Source organism: Oncorhynchus masou, chromosome 6, assembly GCF_036934945.1.
Source record: "Oncorhynchus masou masou isolate Uvic2021 chromosome 6, UVic_Omas_1.1, whole genome shotgun sequence".
NCBI classification, from domain to species: Eukaryota; Metazoa; Chordata; class Actinopteri; order Salmoniformes; family Salmonidae; genus Oncorhynchus; species Oncorhynchus masou.
In genome coordinates this window covers 65,595,732-65,619,369 of record NC_088217.1, presented here as the reverse complement: position 1 = coordinate 65,619,369, position 23,638 = coordinate 65,595,732, and the positions used below count along the sequence as shown (strand labels likewise).

At 43.4% G+C, this 23,638-nt stretch overlaps 1 protein-coding gene across 3 annotated transcripts in view; it reads right to left on the bottom strand.

Moving 5' to 3' along the window:
* Positions 1-6,781: 6,781 nt before the first annotated feature.
* LOC135542441 (neural cell adhesion molecule 2-like) overlaps positions 6,782-23,638 on the bottom strand; it is a 403,089-nt gene continuing 386,232 nt past the window's right edge. The window contains exons 15-17 of one of the 3 annotated variants that reach the window (XM_064969385.1): positions 15,433-15,640; positions 11,042-11,158; positions 6,782-9,972 (exon numbers count right to left, since the gene is read on the bottom strand). In XM_064969385.1, the coding sequence (XP_064825457.1) occupies positions 9,858-9,972; positions 11,042-11,158; positions 15,433-15,640 (440 nt within the window). In that variant the 3' untranslated portion in view covers positions 6,782-9,857. The remainder of the gene's footprint in view (positions 9,973-11,041; positions 11,159-15,432; positions 15,641-23,638) is intronic. The other 2 variants (XM_064969386.1, XM_064969387.1) reach the window with 2 other exon arrangements.

The following is a 23,638-nucleotide window of genomic DNA, read 5'->3' as shown; positions in this document are numbered from 1 at the left end:
AACTTCTAACCCACTGGAATTGTCATACAGGGAATTAAACGTGAAATAATCTGTATGTAAACAATTGTTGGAAAAATGATTTGTGTCATGCACAAAGTAGATGACCTAACCGACTTGCCAAATCTATAGTTTATTTACAAGAAATTTGTGGAATGGTTGAACACGAGTTTTAATGACTCCAACCTAAGTGTATGTAAACTTCAGATTTCAACTGTATCTTACATTACTCATAGCACATATACTGTATATACTGTATGTTATACCATCTACTGCACCTTGCCTATGATGCTCGGCCATCACTCATCCATATGCTTATGTGTACATTCTCAGTCACCCCTTTTAGATTTGTGTGTATTAGGTACTTGTTTGGGAATTGTGAGATGACTTGTTAGATATTACTACAAAGTCAGAACTAGAAGCCAGTGTTTCAGACATAAGGAAGTGGATGGAGGAAAATATTTAACTTTTAAACTCAGGAAACAAACAGATCTTCTGTTGGATCTGACAATTAATCTTGATGGTTGCACAGTCGTCTCAAATAAAACTGAAGGATCTCGGCATTACTCTGGACCTCGATCTCTCCTCCATCTATTGCATCTGGCCTGTGCCGCTCAGTCATTGCTCATCCATATATTTATATGTATATACTGTATTCTTATTCCATCCCTTAACTTAGATTTGTGTGTATTAGGTAGTTGTTGTGGAATTGTTAGATTACTTGTTCGATATTGCCGCACTGTTGGAAAACAAGCATTTCGCTACACTCGCAATAACATCTGTTAACCATGTGTATGAGACTAATAAAATTTGACAGTATGATAAACTGTAGACCACACTATCTACCAAGAGAGTTCTCTTCTTTATTATTTGTAGTTGTCTATTTTCCACCACAAACTGATGTGGGCACTAAGACCGCACTTAACCAACTCTATAAGGCCGTAAACAAACAGGAAAATGTTCAACCAGAAGCGGTGCTCCTCGTGGCCGGGGACTTTAATGCAGGCAAACCTAAATCCATTTCACCTCATTTCGTCCAGCATGTCACATTTCATTTTACCTTCATTTACCCTGTTACATCTATGGGGGCGCATTTCATTTTTGGATAAAAAGAAGTGCCCGTTTTAAGCGCAATATGTTGTCACAAATATATGCTTGACTATGCATATAATTGACAGCTTTGGAAAGAAAACACTCTGACGTTTCCAGAACTGCAAATATATTGTCTGTGAGTGCCCCAGAACAGATGCTACAGGCAAAACCAAGATGAAACTTCAACCCGGAAATGAGTAGGATTTTTGAGGCTCTGTTTTTCATTGTCTTTGTAGGCATATACCTTTGTAGGCGTATTTGTAGGCATATCATTGGAAGATTGACCATAAGAGACTACATTTGCCAGGTGTCCGCCCGGTGTCCAAATTGGTGCGTCATCTTCAACTGCATGTCTTTTTCCAAGCGATTCACCGGAGAAAGGAGACTACCACGAACGATATATCAATGAAGAGATATGTGAAAACACATTGAGGATTGATTCTAAACAGCGTTTGCCGTGTTTCAGTCGATATTATGGAGTTCATTTGGAAAACAGTTCGCCGTTTTGATGACTGAATTTTCGGGTTTTTTTGGTACCCAAATGTGATGTACAAAACGGAGCGATTTCTCCTACACAAAGAATCTTTCAGGAAAAACTGAACATTTGCTATGTAACTGAGAGTCTCCTCATTGAAAACATCCGAAGTTCTTCAAAGGTAAATGATTTTACTTGAATCCTTTTCTGGTTTTTGTGCAAATGTTGCCCGCTAAATGCTACGCTAAATGCTATGCTAGCTATCACAAATGCTTGTTTTGCTATGGTTGAAAAGCATATTTTGAAAATCTGAGATGACAGTGTTGTTAACAAAAGTCTAAGCTTGAGAGCAAATATATTTATTTCATTTCATTTGCGATTTTCATGAATAGTTAACGTTGCGTTATGCTAATGAGCTTGAGGCTATAAATAGAATCCCGGATCCGGGATTGCTCGACGCAAGAAGTTAACTTGGCAAGTTAGTTAATAACAAATTTTTATTTTCAATGACTGCCTAGGAACAGTGGGTTAACTGCCTTGTTCAGGGGCAGAATGAAAGAGTTTTACCTTGTAAGGGATTCGATCTTGCAACCTTTCAGTTACTAGTCCAAAGCTCTAACCACTAGGCTACCCTGCCGCCTCACATGTGCAACCAGAGGGAAAAAAAACTACACCCTGCCACCCCACATGTGCAACCAGAGGAAAAGAACCTCCAGACTACTTCTAATCCGCACAAAGAGATGCATACAAAGCTCTCCACTGCCCTCCATTTGGCAAATCTGAACACAATTCTATCCTGATTCCTGCTTACAAGCAAAAACTAAAACAGGAAGTACCAGTGACTCACTCAATACATAAGTTGTCAGATCATGTGGATGCTACACTATAGGAATGTTTTGCTAACACAGACTGGAATATGTTCTGGGATTCATCCAATGGCATTGAGGAGTATACCGCATCAGTCATCGGCTTCATCAATAAGTGCATCGATGACGTCATCCCCACAGTGACCATTAGAAGCCATGGATTACAGGCAACGAGCTAAAGGCTTGAGCTGCCGCTTTAAAGGAGCGGGACACTAATCCGGACACTTACAAGAAATCCTGCTATTACATCAGACGAACCATCAAACAAGCAAAGTGTCAAAACAGGATTAAGATTGAATCCTACTACTTCGGCTCTGACGCTCGTCGGATGTGGCAGGGCTTGAAAACTATTACGGACTACAAACGTAAACCCAGACACAAGCTGCCCAGTGACGCGAACCTACCAGACGAGCTAAACACCTTTTATGCATGCTTCGAGGCAAGCAATACTGAAGCTTGCACGAGAGCATCAGCTGTTCTGGACGGCTGTGTGATAATACTCTTGGTAGCCGATGTGAGCAAGACCTTTAAACAGGTCAACATTCACAAAGCCGCAGGGCCAGACGTATTACCAGGACATTTACTCAAAGTATGCGCGGACCAAATGGCAAGTGTCATCACTGACATTTTCAACATCTCCCTGACCAAGTCTGTAATACCTACATGTCTCAAGCACACCACCATAGTCCCTGTGCCCAAGGAAGCGAATGCAATCTCAATCGGACTCCACACTGCCCTGTCCCACCTAGACAAAAGGAACATTTACGTGAAAATGCTGTTGACGACAGCTCATCATTCAACAACATAGTGCCCACGAAGCTCATCACTAAGCTAATCACCCTGGGACTAAACACCTCCCAACTGGATCCTGGACTTGCTGACGGGCAAGTGGTAAGTGTAGGCAACAACATGTCTACCACGCTGATCCTCAACACTGGGGCCCATCAGGGGTATGTACTTAGTCCCCGCCTGTACTCCCTGTTCACTCACGTCCCTGCTCATCTGCGTGAACGTGCCTTACGTATGCTGCAAGGAGGCATAAGGACTGCAGATGTGGCCAGGGCAATACAATGCAATGTATGTACTGCTGTGAGAAGCCTAAGATAGGGAGACAGGACAGACAGCTGATCGTCCTCGCAGTGGCAGACCACGTGTAACAACACCTGCACAGGATCGGTACATCCGAACATCACACCTACGGGACAGGTACAGGATGGCAACAACAACTGCCCGAGTAACACCAGGAACGCACAATCCCTCCATCAGTGCTCAGGCTGTCCGCAAAAGGCTGAGAGAGGCTGGACTGAGGGCTTGTAGGCTTGTTGTAAGGCAGGTCCTCACCAGACATCACTGGCAACAACGTCGCCTATGGGCACAAACCCACCGTCGCTGGACCAGGACCGGTCAAAAAGTGCTCTTCACTGACGAGACTGGCAAAAAGTGCTCTTCACTGACAAGTCGCGGTTTTGGCTCACCAGGGGTGAAGGTCGGATTTGCGTTTATCGTAGAAGGAATGTGCGTTTCACTGAGGCCTGAACCCTGGAGCGGGATCGATTTGGAGGTGGAGGGTCCGTCATGGTCTGGGGTGGTGTGTTACGGCCTCATCGGACTGAGCTTGTTGTCATTGCAGGCATTCTCAATGCTGTGCGTTACAGGGAAGACATCCTCCTCCCTCATGTGGTACCCTTCATGCAGGCTCATCCTGACATGACCCTCCAGCATGACAATACCACCAGCCATACTGCTCGTTCTGTGCGTGATTTCCTGCAAGACAGGAATGTCAGTGTTCTGCCATGGCCAGCGAAGAGCCCGGATCTCAATCCCATTGAGCATGTCCGGGACCTGTTGGATTGGAGGGTGAGGGCTAGGGCCATTCCCCCTAGAAATGTCCAGACCTTGCATGTGCCTTGGTGGAAGAGTGGGGTAACATCTCACAGCAAGAACTGGCAAATCTGGTGCAGTCCATGACGTGATGCACTGCGGTACTTAATGCAGCTGGTGGCCACACCAGATACTGACTGTTACTGTTGCTTTTGATTTTGACCCACCCTTTGCTCAGGGACACATTATTCCATTTCTGTTAGTCTTATGTCTGTGGAACTTTTTTCAGTTTATGTCTCAGTTGTTGAATCTTGTTATGTTCATACAAATATTTACATGTGTTAAGTTTGCTGAAGTTTTTCAAGGAAAAATGAATAACTTAGGCTATAGGAAATGCAACCAACTATAGAGATTGACAGGGAGGGGGACAGGAGGGGAACCCATGTATCCCACTTCAATCAAGTAGGCTTCAGTCAAGCCATTGGCTTCAGTCACCCCCAAGATTGAAGAGGCAGACAAATCCACCTATGGCCTCCTCGTCAGGCCTCTTACACTGGGCAGACAGGGGCCCTGGGAGGGACTTCTCGCAGAGCTTCCTCATATACGGCACTGGATCAAGGGTGACCTCGTTGAAGAGGAAATCCAAGAGCCTGTAATATTTTGTTAAATTGTGAATGAATTTGATTTCCTTTTATTTACCATTCAGAGTTATGACGCTATCAATGTGTTGATGTAGTGATCTACTCATTCTATGAATGAATAACAATGACATACAGTATGTTGGGTCGGTCTTCACACGCTTCACAGCATATCCCCCCTTCTTTGCCTTGGGAAAGCTGATTTTATATCACAGCATTCAAGCTGCAGTGGTTGCCTGGGAAGCTGTGCAGACAGAGTAGATGTGCAATTTTCTAAAATGTCCATCATTACAGCTTGGTGATAGTGGAAAGACAAAAGGAGATGGCAAAATATGATTTGAGGTCATTTACAAATACTATACACACCACAACTCCTTTTGTGGACAACTTTCCTTCATGCCAGCTGTGTCAGACTCATCAAACGCTGATACTTACATTATGGTCAGCGCTTGCCAGATCCACTGTCAATGATGGAACCGCATCCGTCTTCACGATTAGCTTCCTGGCAGGACATTATCGAATGTTCTCCCAACTGATAAAGCAATTTCATCTCTAAATGTGGACTGCACATGCGCGGCCATATCGTAATTTCCTGTGCAGCCTGTCCACCTGAAATGCAAAGCAGCCACTGCTGTCAGATGTCTTCGGGTAAATAGTGTTTTTTACACTACGGCATCCAGTCACGACACAGTGTGCTTTTGCCGGCATGCTGATAAGTAGCTTTGTAGCTAACCGTCAAACCACAGTTGAAAGGTTACCAGTATCTTTGGTCGGACGTTCTGCTTGAGCTTTACGTTTTGTCAACAAAGCCAAAGCAAGGGAATGTGCACATGTGATGACGGTTTTAAAGCGGTACATATTTAAATGAGTTAGGAGGCTACCATTGCATAAAGCATAAAGTCGGAACTAAATCCATGGTAATGCCTGCCCCCTGATTCCAATTGTTTGACACTTTATGATCAAACTTGATCAATGTACCAGTTATTCATTTTCATATTGGGGTCACCCTACCTTGAACTGGTTTCAGCCCATTTGGTGAACAGGCCATTAACATCGCGAGGGAACAGAGAGAAAGAAGCCCCCAAAGCCAAATCAAACCCTCAGCGAACAGAGCCCTCTCGTAGGGAAAACAGAGCAGCGAGGAGAAGGGGCAAGTTGTGCAAGTACATGTTATATAGAAACTTCAAATGAGGTTTGAAGAGGGGGCAGCTTAGTTAGAAAGCACTTCAGTTCTCGTTGTCTCGTGTTTTGAACCATTTGGAGCCCTTTGAGCAGAGCTCTACATTTGTTTTGGTAAATGATTGTTTAAAAAAAAACACTTTGTCTCCTGAAATAGAATCGAGTTGAATATGTGGTTTGCTCAGTCCCTCTCATCCGAGGCAGACTGATATGGTTTGGAAGTGACCTCGATGCGATTGAGGTTTATCTACAAATCTGCACTTACTGACTTATAGTATTAGTATTCTCAGTTAAAATACTATTTATTGTACTTCAATTACTTTCGCATACATTTCGAAGTGGGTATTTGAATATTTTGTCCTTGAAAATGCAAGTATTTGAATATTGGAATGTATTTGGAAATATACCAATACAAAGAAAAGAAGTGTTTAAAATACAAATGCTTAAATACGAATGTATTTGAACCCAGGTCTGACATTGAATCAATTCCCATTCAAGTTTTGTGTTACACCACTACACTCTGTGCCCTGTATAAAGATGTCTGTGTCCCAAATGTCGCCCTATTCCCTACATCGTGCACCTCAGGGTACCATTTGGGACACATGCCATTATTCTTTAATTCTCCTCACACGGGTCACCAAATGTAGCAAAACCACAACCAAGATAAAAAAAACGAGATGAAAACTACTAAATGACCGACTCCCACATGCGTCATCTTTCACCAGGACATGTTTATTTACAGCTGATAAAATGACAGGAGGTTTGTTACAGGGTGTTCCACAGGTTACGGCCACATCGACAGTTCCCACCCCCTGCGTAAGCACACTCAGTCTGGGGAGTCCAGAGGGGGACAAGAGGCAGGGACACAATACACAGAGCTAGAAACACACCAGTACTCTCTATGGAGACAGCCTGAGTCCGAGGGGGAGAGATGTGGGAGGAGGGAACGGGGGAATAGACTGATATTCAGATATAAAATAACATGTACAAATCTCATGGCCATCAGGCAATGTGCTCCCTATTTACAGTTGTCTTAACAGGCTACAGAGCAACTCCAGGACTGCAGGTACAGTTTATCAATCGTGCGTTGGGAGAGAAAACAAAGCCAGTTTTATGGGGTAAAACCTATGGAGCAAAGAGGGGTAGAGGGGATTCTCAGACACACATGCAGAGCGCTCCAGCCAGAGAATTGATGACAGCGATATACATGATAATCCATTTTGAAATTCAGGTTAAGACACACACAGCACACGCACACATGGACTTACGTACAGGCACGCACACACAGGCGGTATCACACCCATTTCAGTGCTCAAATCCTGTATGCTGCCTGTGCTAAAACCCTCGTTACTCTAGCAGTGCTAACTATCAGAGTCCACCTAGCTCTCAAGCAGTGGCAAATACTATATTTCCCAGAATTCACAGCGCCGCTAATTAACGACAGGGTCATTACAAACTAATGGGCAGCACGACGGCGTCCGTCACGTCGACTCTGCAAGGAATAGTCCAGTCACCAAAGAGCATGTGCGCCGCTCCCTCGGCTAATGGCAAACAAGCCTCCTATTACATTTTAATTTAATGGTTTACACTGTTGCCACCGCAGCAAGGGACCAGGGGGACAATGGGCCGTGGGAAAACCAAGTCATGCTATTATCTTAATTACAGCCTCCATTGAAATGCTGTGAAGTGACCTAAGGGCCCACTGTGTGTGTGTTTTCTTGAGGGTAAAGTGATGAATAGTAAAGACCACTGTCACGTCGTCACTGAACTGTCGGACCAGAACTAAAATAAGCTTCTTTTTTTTTTCAGCTGGAGAGTGTTCACACAAGAAAGCCTGTTTTTGCTTTTGAAAAAAGACTCATCTTTTCCGGGTCTATTTACATAAGAGCTTTGTAAAATATGTTTTTTTTTCTTTACCTATTTACATGACAACATCAGAGAAAGAAAATGAACAGAAAAAAGTTATTGGTTTTCGGTCATTAATATTGGCATTAAACTAAAATCAACTATAAAGTAAGTGTATCTAAAAAAACATGACTGAAATACTTTGTGTGTGCCCGTGTCTAGTCTAACAGTTGAGAACAGAACAATTCAACATTCATTGGTTTTCACCTTTAGTCAATAGAATGATGGCACAACTTTCAAATGAAGCAAACAATATTGGACATGACCGTCTTTTTCTTTTTATAGACTACTTTCCCCCCCAATAACTACTCACAGGACTGTATGACAACCACATTATTTTCACATTTCAATTTCATGTCAACATCAATTGTTTTTTTTTCCTGTCTTTGAGAAGAAAAAAAATATTTAAAAAGAATTGAACGGAAAAAAATGTAAATAAACATTCAATGTAAAGCAGAGTAACCATAAAATAACACAAAATTGTCTCTGTTGTTAATTGTTGTGTTTTGAGGTGCGAGATAACAAGCGCTGTAGCCTGGTTACGGATACACCATGAAGACGGTTAACAAATACACAGGAAACATTACCTATAAATCTAAGGGCCTGGTACAGATTCATTTTCTGCCAAAAAACAGCAGTACTCATGGCCTCACCATCAAAACCAGTGCTAAAACACAACCTTGCACAATCCCTGCAATGAAGCCAGCTCATTGGTCAACAGTGGCAGGTGTAACTATGTTCATATTCTGTTCAAAATATTTTAAATTTCCTGGCTAACTTCCTGACCATGTGTGCTGACCACGTGGTCCTCTCAGATGTAACCACCTAGAACCATAATGGACCTTGGGGGATTCTTTCTGACTGGCTAACAAATAGCTGTTATCATCAGATATTCTTTTCCTGTCATGTTGTCACCTTATGGATACACATGGTACACTAGTAAAATAATGGAGACAGACAGCTTGCATAGTTAACGCAAACGATTTTGATCAAATATGCTAAATATATTTACACAGCTCTCACACTCATAACAGCTCTCACACTCATAACAGCAGACACATTCAGACACACCAATACGAGTATCACTACAATGTGCAAAGGCACCTTTACAGTACCTGTTAATTTTTTCATCTTCTTTAAAAGAACAAATCAAAATGGTGGCATAACCAATGAGCTAGCTCAACATTCTCTGAGCCGGAAGCTCAAAGAGGAGCGGGCATAAAGGGGCGGATGTTATGCAGTACACAAGCATTAGACAGGACAGCCCAGACATCACATCTTAGACCAGAACCGCAATAGAATACAGACAAGACTGCTGCAGTGAGGACAGGGTAGCTTACTCTGTAAATGCTACTGTAGGAGATATTTTTTACCAGGCACAGCGGACTTGAGTGGGAGTCGATAGTGGCGCTACTTATCCTTCAAACAGAGAGCTTTGGTGTGTATGTGTTCGTTTGTGTATGTATGTGTGTAGGATCAGGTGGGTTTTAGGAAATGGGGATAGAATAAGAGGGGGAAGGAAAATAAATAAAAGCAACGGATAAGCAACGGCCAAGGCATAAAAAAACAACAACAAAACCAAAGTCAGAGGGAAAAATGAAACAATATTACAATCACTGATCAACACGAAGTGTCTTCGACTGGAGCCATCTTGGATAGAAACAACATCATTGATTAGTCACATAAAAACGCTTGTTGTTGGGGTCTTCCTCTCTCTTATTTGTATTTACACACACTTTTCATTTTTCTCTGGGCCCTTATGGACATATAAGGGATATCATCATATTTTTTTTTACGTGTCGTGTTTATTTTGTGTTTTGGTCTCAGGGTAGGATGCTCCGAAGTGTTCTCGTTTGCGGCGAGGGGCGAGAGGGCACACACATTTTATGCTTTACTGTCGTCCTGCTTTGTGTGGATGCTGTTGTCACTGTGCACTTTGATCTCGATCATGTCGGGCTTGAGCGTCTCCTTCCCGTTCTCCTCCTTCAGCGGTAGCTTCCTGTGGGAGAGAGACAAAGGAGACAGACACGTCTGAGTGAGAGACCTCAGATGAAAGGGTTAATTATAACTACACATTTCACTCAACCCACGTCTCACTCGTGACCATGGCTGTTCATCGTTCATTACGGATACAGTACAGGGAAGACACACATAAACACTCAATACATAGAAATGTGGAATGTGAACGGACTTAATCACCCTGTGAAACGTATGACATTTAGATAATGCATTTACATACACGCATACAGAGCATGCATACTTATTGGCAAACTATAAGAGGTGGGATGAGTGGTAGTTTCCATGGCAGCATAGAGTGAACACGATGGAGAATGATGCATCCATAACATAAGTTATCCCATCGGCAAGGGACGCCCTTGGGTTGAAGAGGCCTGCTGTAAGATGGACTAAATTTTGACCTTTGGCCCCTGGCTGTTGAACCATGTACTGTAGAAGGCTCTTGACTGACTGGACACGGATGTGGCCTGGATTCAAAATACTCTTTCATACTAAAGCACATTTCCACAACTATATGTCCAGTAATGATATCAGTTAAGTGAGTGCAAGGGCAATACCATAAGTCAAGACCTAGAAAACACACTAAAACACCAACTCCTTCTGCTTCCTGTCAACTTCAGCTAAAGTGCCCTTTTCTACTAATATGGCTGCATATTTGGGTTAGGTTGGTGTTACATTATGCTACGTTTAGACGAGGGACACAAAAAAACATCATACAAGTGACCATAGCTGGACAAGGATGCAAGAAAGAGGGTGACGTCAAAAGCAAGCCAACACGACAGTATGCGTTGCTATGGTGATTTCAGTAAACAATACGTGCAAATTAACATCCGGTAGAAAACAACGCTACGGCAAAGGTCAAAATATTTGCACTCTGTGGGCAAGTCCCTTCTACCGTGGCTACTGACGGCATTCACCACCTGCCTCAACGGCATTTACAGTTGTCCTGTCATTGAAAACAATGACATCCGGTTTGCCGTCTACCTCGTACCATCTAAACGCAGCATTAGGGTGGACAGGGCCTTAGAACCCTAGTGGTTCTGGTTCCTTACTCTGGCTCTGTGAGAGGTGTAGTCTCGTTGGGTTCGTGCACTGGGCTCCCATCGTGGTTAGTTATTCTCTCCTCTTCCGTTCTCATCTCAACGATAGGATCCTTGGACCCATCGCCCCTACGCACAAACACACACAGGCATGAGCATGCACGTGCGTGCACACACAGTTACACACACAGTTACACACACAGTTACACACACAGTTACACACACAGTTACACACACAGTTACACACACAGTTACACACACACACACACACACACACACACACACACACACACACACACACACACACACACACACACACACACACACACACACACACACACACACACACACACACACACACACACACACACTTCAGCAAATCCATTTGTGACACAAAGCAGACAGAAGCAGCGCTTTCCTGTTCTCGTCTCTCCTTTACTTCTATGATATCTCCAGCGGCCATGTCTCCATGCAACCCTGTATACTTAACCCTCACACAGAAGGCGGAGGAGATATCGCAGTGTGCCTGCCTGTAATCTACAGAGCCTCCAAGTGACACCAAAGCACAGTGGGGAAGTCTCTCTCGTTCCCTCACTTGCTCCTTCCTTCGACAATGTTAATCTCGCCAATAAGGCTATCCACACCAGTGCTTTGGGGCTTGCTGACAATCCGAAGGGATTGGATTGGGCTGAGTCGGGGGAACCTGACTGGCCCTGGGTTCAACCACTTCCTATCTCAGGGGGTTTGGATGTTAAGCTCCACATTATGTCAGTAGTGACTCCGAGGGGGCCGATTTCCTATAATAAGCCCGAAAAGTCCATAATGCCGGGCATACACTACTCAATTTTTTTTTGCCACAAATTTGCCACATTTTTGCCGTCCCAGACAAATTTCCATGATCGGGGTGAAATCCTATGAACTAGGGCTAGGATTAGTACATTGGGACTCACGAAGTTTGAGCGAGTCAAGGACACACCGATGATGGCTGTTCAGTTCTCCAGATCCCTGGCGGTTGTCCGAGAATTTTCTGACTTTATGATCGTACATCTTGTAGTATGTGCAGTGCTACGACGCGATTGGGCAAGGACTGCTGACAATGGCCAATGAGCGCTCAGCATGTGAGACCAACAATGATGGCAAGGAAGAAAGCAACAGCAACACACACCGTGTGGACTGAGGTGATGGAAGATAGATTGATGGAGCTAAAGAGAGCAAAATGCCTGTTCAATGGGCAAGTTCGTTTTATATGGCCCGGTGACCAGGATGAGCGGAGTTTGCTTATTTTAGACCATTCCATTGGTCCTTAAGTGAAATATCCACCCAGCTAGGGCACCAATATTACATCTGCATCCTACCATGATAGAAACCAAAAAGATAATTTTATACTATCATTATTATTTCATGTTAAGTCCTTATTCTGCTCCTCGGTCTCTTTAAAAAAGAAAATGTTTCTGCACATAATAATGTGCACACCAGTTCACTTGCATGTCAGCATTGTTTCCCTATGACAACCGAGAACCTCAGGGCAAGATCAAATAGGGAATCATTGTGTAATGTGAGCAACCTGGGGTTGAGGATGGACTGAATTAGATATTTGAGACAAGGAAATTGGCGCTTTTTCCAAGTTGTTATTAAGATTTTAGAAGTGTGTAGTGTGTATGCCCGGCGTAAAGTTCAGTCCTCAAACAGTCTGAGAAGGCCGAACATAAACGTGTAGAGACAATTGACAAGTACCATCCACATTAAAGCAGCTTGCGGGACGCATTTGGCCTACGGGCTTGTAGTTTGAGAACACTGCTTTAAACACAAGGGAGAAACGAGTCCAAACAGCATGTCGGAAACACATATAAACTATACCTTTTTACGAAACAAAAGTGCAGTCCTCAAGTCCCGCCAGACCTTACCTATCCTATTATAACCTATAACATAAGACAACACTCCTACGCCAAAGATAACTCAATTACTATTTCCTCCACGATGCAGAACTAATCTTACAGACCTAACAACAGCAAAACACGGTCAGTTACTTTGCCACTATATTTGCCACTTAGTGAAAATTGTACAGTGCTTAAAATGCTAAACAATAATTAAGTATAGGAGATGACTTGTACATTTATCTCGGTAGAAGACATAAATGGGTTAATCAATCATGTTGGGTGTTCGTTTAATTTATTCCATCCTAAATGTTATTCTTAGTAATATTATGTCCCCAAATAGATGTCTCTCTAGTTGGACGTATATTCATTTGTTTTTACAATGCTGTGCTTGTTTATTTAGCTTTTTAAGCACTTTGAGGTAAAACATGTTTTTACTGAAAAGCACTATATAAGCTAAATAAATGATTATGATTAGGAATGTATTTAGTCTGTATAGAAACACCATGTGAATCTATTAAAAAGGACACAAACCGTTTATGACCACCTTTCCCACACAAGCATGTCCTTGCTCAATACAAAATGAATTATGGCAGGCAAAAACACATCAAATATGCAATTAAATAATTATACATTGCTAATGCACATTTGTATGCTTCGGCACCTACAAATGCTGAAAGCATGCATTCCTGAAATCAATGAATAGTTCATTAGCCAGTGAATTAAAGTTATTTTAATTTAATCAAATTATTTAATGATAATGTGATTCTTTTGGAAATATAAAGTGGGCCGCTATTGTGTGGGAACAAATACGGGCTGGTTGTTGTCCCTTTCCCTCTGCCCTTGTTTAGCCCTGCAGATCTGAGACAATTGATTTGGTGTAAGCAGTAGCTCCAGCTAGTTTCTTCTATTTTGCTTACAGCCATTTTAAAATCAGATCTAGCAAGGCTGCAAGGGAGGGAACAACTTTTTGGAATGAGATGCTGCCCAAAGCAAACTGGTAAAACACGCCGTGTGCTTCGCCTCATAGAAATGACCAGCACAACCAAGTCAAGTTGTTGTCAACTCCATCAGAATCAAATTTTTTACTATCCACTCATTCCATTCACCACTTACTGTCATGATAAGGTGGACCATTTACATGTAAGTGTCTTACATAACTTATACAATCCTATAGAACATTCAATACATCTCTAAGACTTAGAATCCCATCTTAGCACCACTTAAGCACCGTGGTAGACCTGAATTAGCATCTTAAACTTAAAGCATCTCCTACTTTCCATTAATCCAAATCCCTCAGATGTGTGGAAAGGCCTGAGTCAGAGGCAGTCCTGCAGTCTCAGCATGAAGATATCACCCACCCACCCACTGACCAGACAGTCGCACGCATGCACCCACCCACCCACCGACCAGACAGTCGTACGCACGCACCCACCCACCCACTGACCAGACAGTCACACGCACGCACGCACACACGCAGACTCCAACACACCTCCCTGTGACTCAACACAATGTCAGTCTAGCTACACAATGTCTTGTTAGGCTCTTCTCTTCCCTTGCCTCGGCTTGAAGCGACACACTGACAACTCTCTCACTTGATCCATCTTTCTCCCTATATCCCTCTCTCCACTTTATTCCACTTTCACTCTCTATCTTTTGTTCTCTCCAACCCCTCTCTCTCTTTCCATATTTCCCCAATCTCTATCGCTCTTTCACTCTCACTCTACATCCATTCTGCTGTGCTAGAGTCATCAGTCCTATCTTGCGTTTATTAATTATTCACGCGGTTTCAAATTAAACTCCAGTTTCATGGGAATGAAAGTGGAGGTAAATAGTAATAGATGTGGTTTTTGTAATGGCATGCTCAGTGAAGCCTGAACACAGATAAGCACACACTGTACCTCGATTTAGACCCTCCGAACAAACACATAGTCTTGTACTATTCCCCACTATCACACATACAGATTTTTTCACGTACATATGTATGTGCACACACGCCACAAACAAACATATGGACACACATGCACGCACGTACAAACACACAAGTGCGTGCATACACACCAGACATACCACATACAGTTCACATGAAGAAAATAAAACTGTACCAAGTATATTTCTGCATGGTTAAATGAGTGATTTACATATTTTGACAGTGGGGAGTGACCGGGTGAGGTATAAACTGCCTTTGCGTGCGTCTCAATCGTCTAAATTGGCTTACTTTCCATCATCTGCAATTATATGTAAAGTTTGGACAGCTGAAAATAATAATGTCAAACTAAATGGAGGATTAACTTTCACCTTTCCAATTCTTCCAGATCAGAACGTATGAGGGAAAAGGGAGTAGAAAGAATTGAGACGCACTCTGAGTGAGTGAGTAAGGGAGTCAGTGAGGGAGGGAGTGAGTAAGCAAGTGAGTGAGTGAGCGAGTGAACAATAGCTTGCGACTAACTGCCTGACTGACAATGTCACATCACACATTCTATAACACAAGGTCAGTCGCCGCAGTTCCAAGGTCAAAGGTCCACTCACAGGTAGGCGGCCTTGCCCTCCTCCATCTCCTTGCTCTTGCCGCTGGTGGCCGTCTTCTTGCTGCAGAGCTTGCGCGTGATACACATGAGCAGGCCGCACTGGCGCAGGAAGTAGCAGCTGACGTCCACCACCACGAGGACCAGGAGGAGTACGACCAGACCCAGGCCCACCACAGGCCCCAGCCCCAGGCCGCTGAACAGGGAGTCTGCTAGATGGAGGCCGGACAGAGAGAGACAGAGTACTGTCACTCAACGAGTTACAGAGACAGAGTAAGAGACACACAACATATTAATATAACCCAGGCCATCCACAGGCCAGAGCCCAAGGCCACTGAACAGGGATTATCCTGATGGAGAGAGATATTGTCACTCAGAAAGTTATACAGGCATCAGACACGCATCAAGGTGATATAACCCGTGCTGAGCCACATCACGACCGCCTCCAGGCCCAAGCTGCTGAACAGGTAGTCTGCTAAGATGGGAGAAACAGAGAGAAAGCCTTGTGGGAAGCTGCTATAGACCACCAAGTCCTAAGTCAATATGTGCTTGATAATGTATGCGATATCAACAGAGGTACATTTTTTTGGGTGATTTAAATATTAACTGGCTTTCATCAAGCTGCCAACTCAAGAAAAAGCTTCAAACCGTAACCAATGCCTGCAACCTGGTTCAGGTTATCAATCAACCTACCAGGTGTCATGACTCTCCTGTGAGGATCCAAGGATCAGGTTACACTGGATCATCTCTACAGAGCCCCGCTTCTCCTTCGGAGGGAGAGGGAGGGATTGATGTTGAGGTTTTATGACACCTCACGTTGATCGTAAACCATAGGCAGCAGATGATTCCTTTTGGGGTCTAGTTTGAGCGATAGGAATGTCTGTGGGCTTTATGAAGAGTTTTCCACCCAAAAACTACAACATCAAACAATGGACACTGGGACAATATATTTTCACATCCGAGTGTTGGGAATGATGACAGTTGGAATTTGGTATATGAAGGTCTATTTTGTTATGTCATTAAAAGTTGCATGAAGACTTTATAACAAAAACATTGAAACTTGAAGAATTTTCATGCTGTCTATATCATGTTAACATACTTCACGTTGTGTAGAAAATATGCAGGATAAAGACAATGTTTTTGTGATGATAAGATTGTGATTTTAGTTCTCTAACAAGATCATAGTAAATTGTGATACCTTGCCTCGTAATTAACCATGCCCCAGTGAACCCAGAGAGCGTATCAGCATGACGTAAGAGCCCCCTTTTAACCCGAGGGTATAAAGCTTTTGCTTTAAGAAATAACATATCAGACTAGAATGACCATGAGCTGCAGCTGAGGTCTACGATTAGTCACGATCCTGAAATGTAACACGAGGTTAAAGAAGACCTCTAAAAAACACACAGTGAAAGTGCAGGGCGCCAAATTCAAAACAACAGAAATCTCATAATTAAAATTCCTCAAACATACATGTATCTTAAACCGTTTTAAAGGTAATCTTGTTGTTAATCCCACCACAGTGTCCAATTTCAAATAGGCTTTACAGCGAAAGTACCACAAACGATTGTGTTAGGTCACCACCAAGCCACAGAAAAACACAGCCTTTTTTTCCAGCCAAAGAGTCACAAAAAGCACAAATAGAGATAAAATTAATAACTAACCTTTGAGGATCTTCATCAGATGACACTCATAGGTCTTCATGTTACACAATACATTATGTTTTGTTTGATAAAGTTCTATAAAAAAATCTGAGTTTATATTGGGGAGTTACGTTCACTAGTTCCAAAAACATCCAGTGATTTTGCATAGCCACATCAATTCAGAAATACTCATCATACATGTAGATGATAATACAAGTTATACACATGGAATTACAGATATACCTGTCCTTAACTTCTTGACGCTACCCATCCCCGTTAGCGGGATCATTTTCGTCAGCCACTGCTGAATAGCATAGCGCCACAGTCAAATAATATTATTAAAAAATATTCATATTTATGAAATCACAAGTGCAATATTGCAAAACACAGTTTAGCCTTTTGTTAATCCACCACTTGGCCCCTACCGCCCACGTTGGTTTTCCAATCTCGGCACTCCGAGAGCTTGTGAGCACAGCTTTTGAACAATTGAAAGCAAGCTGGGCTAAGAGCCTGAACAACTCGGTTTTCAAGCTTGGGGGGGGAGCATCAGGGACAGAAGCGGCAAAAGATGATGCACAAGGTGAGTGGCTACCAAACAACACCACACCGGTAATGATAGCCACAACCAAACAGGTCCCGTAGAGATCAACTTGGCCGCCACGTTCCTGTACCTAACAATAACAAAGGTTCAGGGCACAAGTTTAATGTGCATAACAAGAGCAACAAAGGGTCCAACTACGATCAAAACATCAACCGAAGTTCTCTAGAAGCTCTGATTAGAGATGTACTGCAGCAGAAGACATTTGAGAAAGGATAAGTCACCATGACTAGGCGTAAAATTGCCGGGGAAGGAGTCCGTAGAAATTCACTCCATTCATGAGGACGCCAACATTAACATTACCCCCACCCTCACTCAAATCCATGTCCAGGGCCCGCTTGATCAAAACACAAGCCCACAGGGTTTGTCAACAGACTCTGATATAGATGTGGAGATGCACAAGGTAAGCAGCATTGCCACAGCTGATTCCTCTCCCATTCCAATAGAGGACCCACTGGGTCATGAAGGTGGCTTATCCATCTTGAAAATCAACACAGATAACCAACCAATTCTTCCAACCCAATCCACTTTGTTTGGGATATGACGAGAAAAACCTCCTCGAATAGGCCATACCTTAAACCAGTCTTAGAGGACTGTTTGACCTGTGATGTGCTGATAGATTCCGGTTCGACTATTTACCTCATATCTCAAAAGAGCAGTGGACCCAGCAAAATGTTAGTTGAAAATGGAACGTTGCAACACGGTACTTTAACCTCTTACACTTATGGTGGCGCTATTTCATTTTTGGAAGAAAAACGTTCCCGTTTTAAACAAGATATTTTGTCACAAAAAGATGCTCGACTATGCATATAATTGCTACTGTTCGAAAGAAAACACTCTGACGTGTCCAGAAATACAAATATCTTCTCTGTGCGTGCCCTTTAACGTGAGCTTCAGGCAAAACCAAGATGACTTGGCATCCAGGAAATGACAAGGATTTTGAGGCTCTGTCTTTCATGATCTCCTTATATGGCTGTGAACGCAAGAGGAATGAGTCTGCCCTTTCTGTCGTTTCCCAAGGTGTCTGCAGCATTGTGACGTATTTGTAGGCAGATCGTTGGAAGATTGACCATAAGAGACCACATTTACCACGTGTCCGCCCGGTGTCCTGCGCCGAAATTGGTGCGCAAAGTCACCTGCCAGTATTTTTCCATGGGGCACAGAGAGAGAAGCAAGCTTCCACGAACTGCATGTCAATGAAGAGATATGTGAAAAAACACCTTGAGGATTGATTCCAAACAACGTTTGCCATGTTTCAGTCGATATTATGTAGTTAATCCGGAAAAAGTTTCACGTTGTAGGTGACTGCATTTTCGGTTCGTTTCGGTAGCCAGGCACAATGTAGAAAACGGAACGATTTCTCCTACACACAGACGCTTTCAGGAAACACTGCGCATTTGGTATGTGGCTGGGAGTCTCCTCATTGAAAACATCAGAAGCTCTTCAAAGGTAAATGATTTTATTTATTTGGTTATCTGGCTTTTGTGAAAATGTTGCGTGCTACATGCTACACAAAATGCTATGCTAGCTTTGCATACTCTTACACAAATTAGTCAATTTCTATGGTTCAAAAGCATATTTTGAAAATCTGAGATGACAGTGTTGTTAAGAAAAGGCTAAGCTTGAGAGCAAACGCATTATTTTAATTTTATTTGCGATTTTCAGAAATCGTTAACGTTGCGTTATGCTAATGAGCCTGAGGCTTAGTCACAATCCCGGATCCGGGATGGGGAGTTTCAAGAGGTAAAGTATTCACTCAAGCTATCCTGCCTCTAACCAAGGGTCTCCTACTAAAACTGCTACTCAAAAGCGTGTCACTTATCCACCCTGTGCATTGACACTGACAGATGCTGACTGGGATAGATTTAATTGATCGTTTGGTACCGCTGATGGATTGACAAGTCTCACTCTTGGCATGCCGATGGCATTGGTGGATGACTGTTCTTACCGTCATCTAGATCACTTGCAATCTGAGGTGGGATTGGTGTGGCACAACGACATTCCTCGCAAACCTGTTCAATTTCAGCTAGGTAACAAGACCAGCCAGCAAACAGCGGTGAAACACGACTTGTCGGAACTGGCAATCTGCACCAACTCAAACTACGCCAGACTCAACTTCTTATGCCACTTGTCGTTTTGGAAACAAAAGACTACGTCGAGTGGCCAAAGAAGTGAAAAACAAAGAGCTCATTCTAGCTTGCAACGACCTCATAACCAAACACGACATACTGGAAGAAAATCAAGAGACACTCCCAATCACCTCGTCGTGACAAACTTGGCAACAACCATGCCGACAGTATGGCAAAATCCGGTGCAATTCACGGCACCCCTTGGGTGTTTGATACTCGGGAAGCAATGCTCACTTAGGCGCCCATGGTAACACATAGCCATGTAGCACCGCAGAACATAATAATGTGTTGCTAACTCATTCATTCCGGAATGGTGACCTGGTAGCAAAGCAACACCAAGATGAGTCCCTTGCCACTTGGATGGCTTTCCGGTCTGATCCTGTCAATCACCCAGTGTCCGAACTAGCTTTGGCAGGCTCACACGACTGTACGCAACTAAACAGCACCTCACACTTGTCGATAACCTACTGGTTTATGTTTCAAAGGTAGGTGGTTCCTAAACAGAGGGGGGTAATGATAGCTCATGCCCACGACGAGCCATGTGGAGGCCATAGGGGGCCATATGTGAAACATTGCAACAGGTGGCCCACTGGCCTCACATGGAACAAGACATGACACAATACGTGAGGGTGTGTCTAGTTTGCTGCCAGTTTCAACCATCCAAGCCACTTCATAGAGCACCCTTGCAACACTTCCCAGAGCCCGATCCAGATCGACTGGGTAGGCCCAGTTGCCAGGTCAGCAAGAGGCAACAAGTATCTCCTCACAGTGACTTGCGCATTCACAAAGTGGGTGGAGTGTCTGCCCGTAGCCAATGACACAGAGGAAACCACGGCTGTTCTTTTGCTCAACCACATTTTCAGTCATTTCAGCCTGTTAGGAGAAACCGTGGACAGTGACAGAGGAACCCATTTTTGGGCAGCTCTTATGACCAAACTGTGGTGGCTCCTGGGAGTCAAAGCTAAACTCCACATCGAGGACCACCCTAGGAGCTCCGGCAGGGTAGAAATGAGCAACCAGACAATTGTCAGAATCCCGAGAAAATATGTGGCAGCCAACCACAACGATTGGGATCTCAAACTTCCAATGGTACTGATGGAGATCAGAGCCACACGCAACAGGTCAATGGGAAAAACACCATTCGAGATGATGACTGACTGGCAAATGACACTTCCACTGCATCTCCTGTACCAACCGGGAGAGGTTGCCACAGCCACTGCCTACAAGGTACTGCCTACAACGTTCAGAATGAGACTGATATGAGGAAATGATTAATTAGTGACTGGTATGATATCTACTTAATTAATTAATTAGGGAGATGGTAACTCATTAAACAAACTTTAACCGTGGTGCCCCAAATCCCTAATGAGTTAGATGTCACATGATTAATTTAATTGAGTAATAATTCAACGTAGTAGGCAATTATTCAATAAATAGCAATCATCACACTAATGATAGTCACATCACAATACAAAAATATGCTTTAAAGCAGTATACAAATCCATCAGATGTGGTGATCACAATATAGTAGCCACATCTAGGAAAACCGAAGTTGCAATAGCTAGGCCTAATAGTGTGTAAGAGGTAATACAATACGTTTTGTAGTGATTCCTATGTTGTTGATGTAAAAACTATTTGTTGGTCTGTGGTGTGTAATGAGAAGCAACCAGCGCCTCACCTGACACCTTTATGAAATGGCTTATACCAGTTACTAATAAGCATGCAGCCATTAAGAGAATCACTGTAAAAATAGTTAAATCCCTGTGGTTTGATGAGGAATTTGTTCTTGTCCTCGTCCTGTCGTGTCCCATTTATATATATTTTTATATATTTTTCTTCGCATATCCTTTCATATATGTTTCTAAACCTCAACTTCAAAATACTCTCCTGCAACCCACCTCACCCAATGTGGTGTGAATCTGCTTTTTTCTAAAGTATTTTTCTTCTTTTCTTTATTTTTATTTTTCTTCAAACCAGAGAATACCGGACCTATTTTCTCTCCATATCCCCCGATTCCTATCACAAGCTCTGAACCTTTTCACCTGGATCATCGTAGCTAGCTAGCTGCTATCTGAGTGGCTACTCCCGGCTAACGTCTCTGTCCTGAAGCAAGCACCAATTAGCCTGAAGCTAGCCCATGCTAGGCCCATCTCCCGGCTAGCTGAAGAGGTCCATCAGCCACTCTACCTATTTTGCCAATTGGCCCGGAACCCTTTTACTGCCAGTATGGAGCTCCTTCACAACTGGACTACCGACGTAATCTGCCCGAGGGGGTTATTCAACTAGCTCTTACATCGTGACGTCCCCTGAATGCCCATCTGCTAGTCTGCTAGCCGCGGTTTGCCAGCTGTCTAGAGCATATCGGACTGTTAGCGGAATATGTCCATCGGTCAATTTCTTGGGCCACTATACCTATTTTGCCAATTGGCTTGGACCCCTTTTACTACACAAAACCCTGCTTATCCATCACGACAAGACTACCGAAATAATCTGCCCAAGATTTTTTCCCCCAACAGGCCCCTCCGTTGCGACATCCCCTGAATGCCCATCTGCAAGCCGCGGCCCGCTAGTTGTCGAGAGCATATCGGACTGTTAGCTGAAGAGATCCTACTACTCCATCACGACTGGTCTATTCGACGTAACTACAAGAGGAGGATTTAACAGACTTCCTCCATTGCGACATCCCTCAAAGGCCCTTCGGCTATCCCCGGCCTGCTAGCTGTCTGAATCGCTGTGTCTCCAGCCAGCCTAACTACTCACTGGACTCCTATGATTACTCGGCTACACATGCCTCTCCCTAATGTCAATATGCCTTGTCCATTGCTGTTCTGGTTAGTGATTATTGTCATATTTCACTGCAGAGCCTCTTGCTCTGCTCAATATGGATTAGCCAACCCTTTAGTTCCACCCCCCACACATGCGGTGACATCAGCTGGTTTAAATGTTTCTAGAGACAATATCTCTCTCATCATCACAAAATACCTAGGTTAACCTCCAATGTACTCACATCCTACCATACCTTTGTCTGTACATTATGCCTAATCTATTCTATTGCACCCAGAAACGTACTCTTTTACTCTCTGTTCCAAACGTACTAGATGATCAGTTCTTATAGCCTTTAGCCATACCCTTATCCTACTCCTCCCCTGTTCCTCCAGTGATGTAGAGGTTAATCCAGGCCACTCCTATTCACCAGGTGCTCTCATTTGTTGACTTCTTTAACTGTAAAAGTCTTGGTTTCATGCATGTTAATATTGTTTTATTCACTGCTTTAGCACACTCCGCCAACCCAGATGTCCTAGCCGTGTCTGAATCCTGGCTTAGGAAGACCACCAAAACCCCTGAAATTTCCATCCCTAACTATAACATTTTCCGACAAGATAGAAATGCCAACGGGGGCAGAGTTGTAATCTACTGCAGAGATAGCCTGCAGAGTTCTGTCTTACTACCCAGGTCTGTACCCCAAAAATTCAAGCTTCTACTTTTAAAAATCCACCTTTCCAGAATCAAGTCTCTCACTGTTGCCGCTTGCTTCAGCCACCCTCTGCCCCCAGCTGTACCCTGGACACCATATTTGAATTGAGTGCCCCCGTCCATCTTCAGAGCTTGTGCTGCTAGGTGACCTAAACTGGGACATGGTTAACACCCCAGCCATCCTACACAAATTATCAATGAACCTACTATGTACAGTGGGGCAAAAAAGTATTTAGTCAGCCATCAATTGTGCAAGTTCTCCCACTTAAAAAGATAAGAGAGGCCTGTAATTTTCATCATAGGTACACTTCAACTATGACAGACTTTGCAAATTATGGTGGAAAATAAGTATTTGGTCACCTACAAACA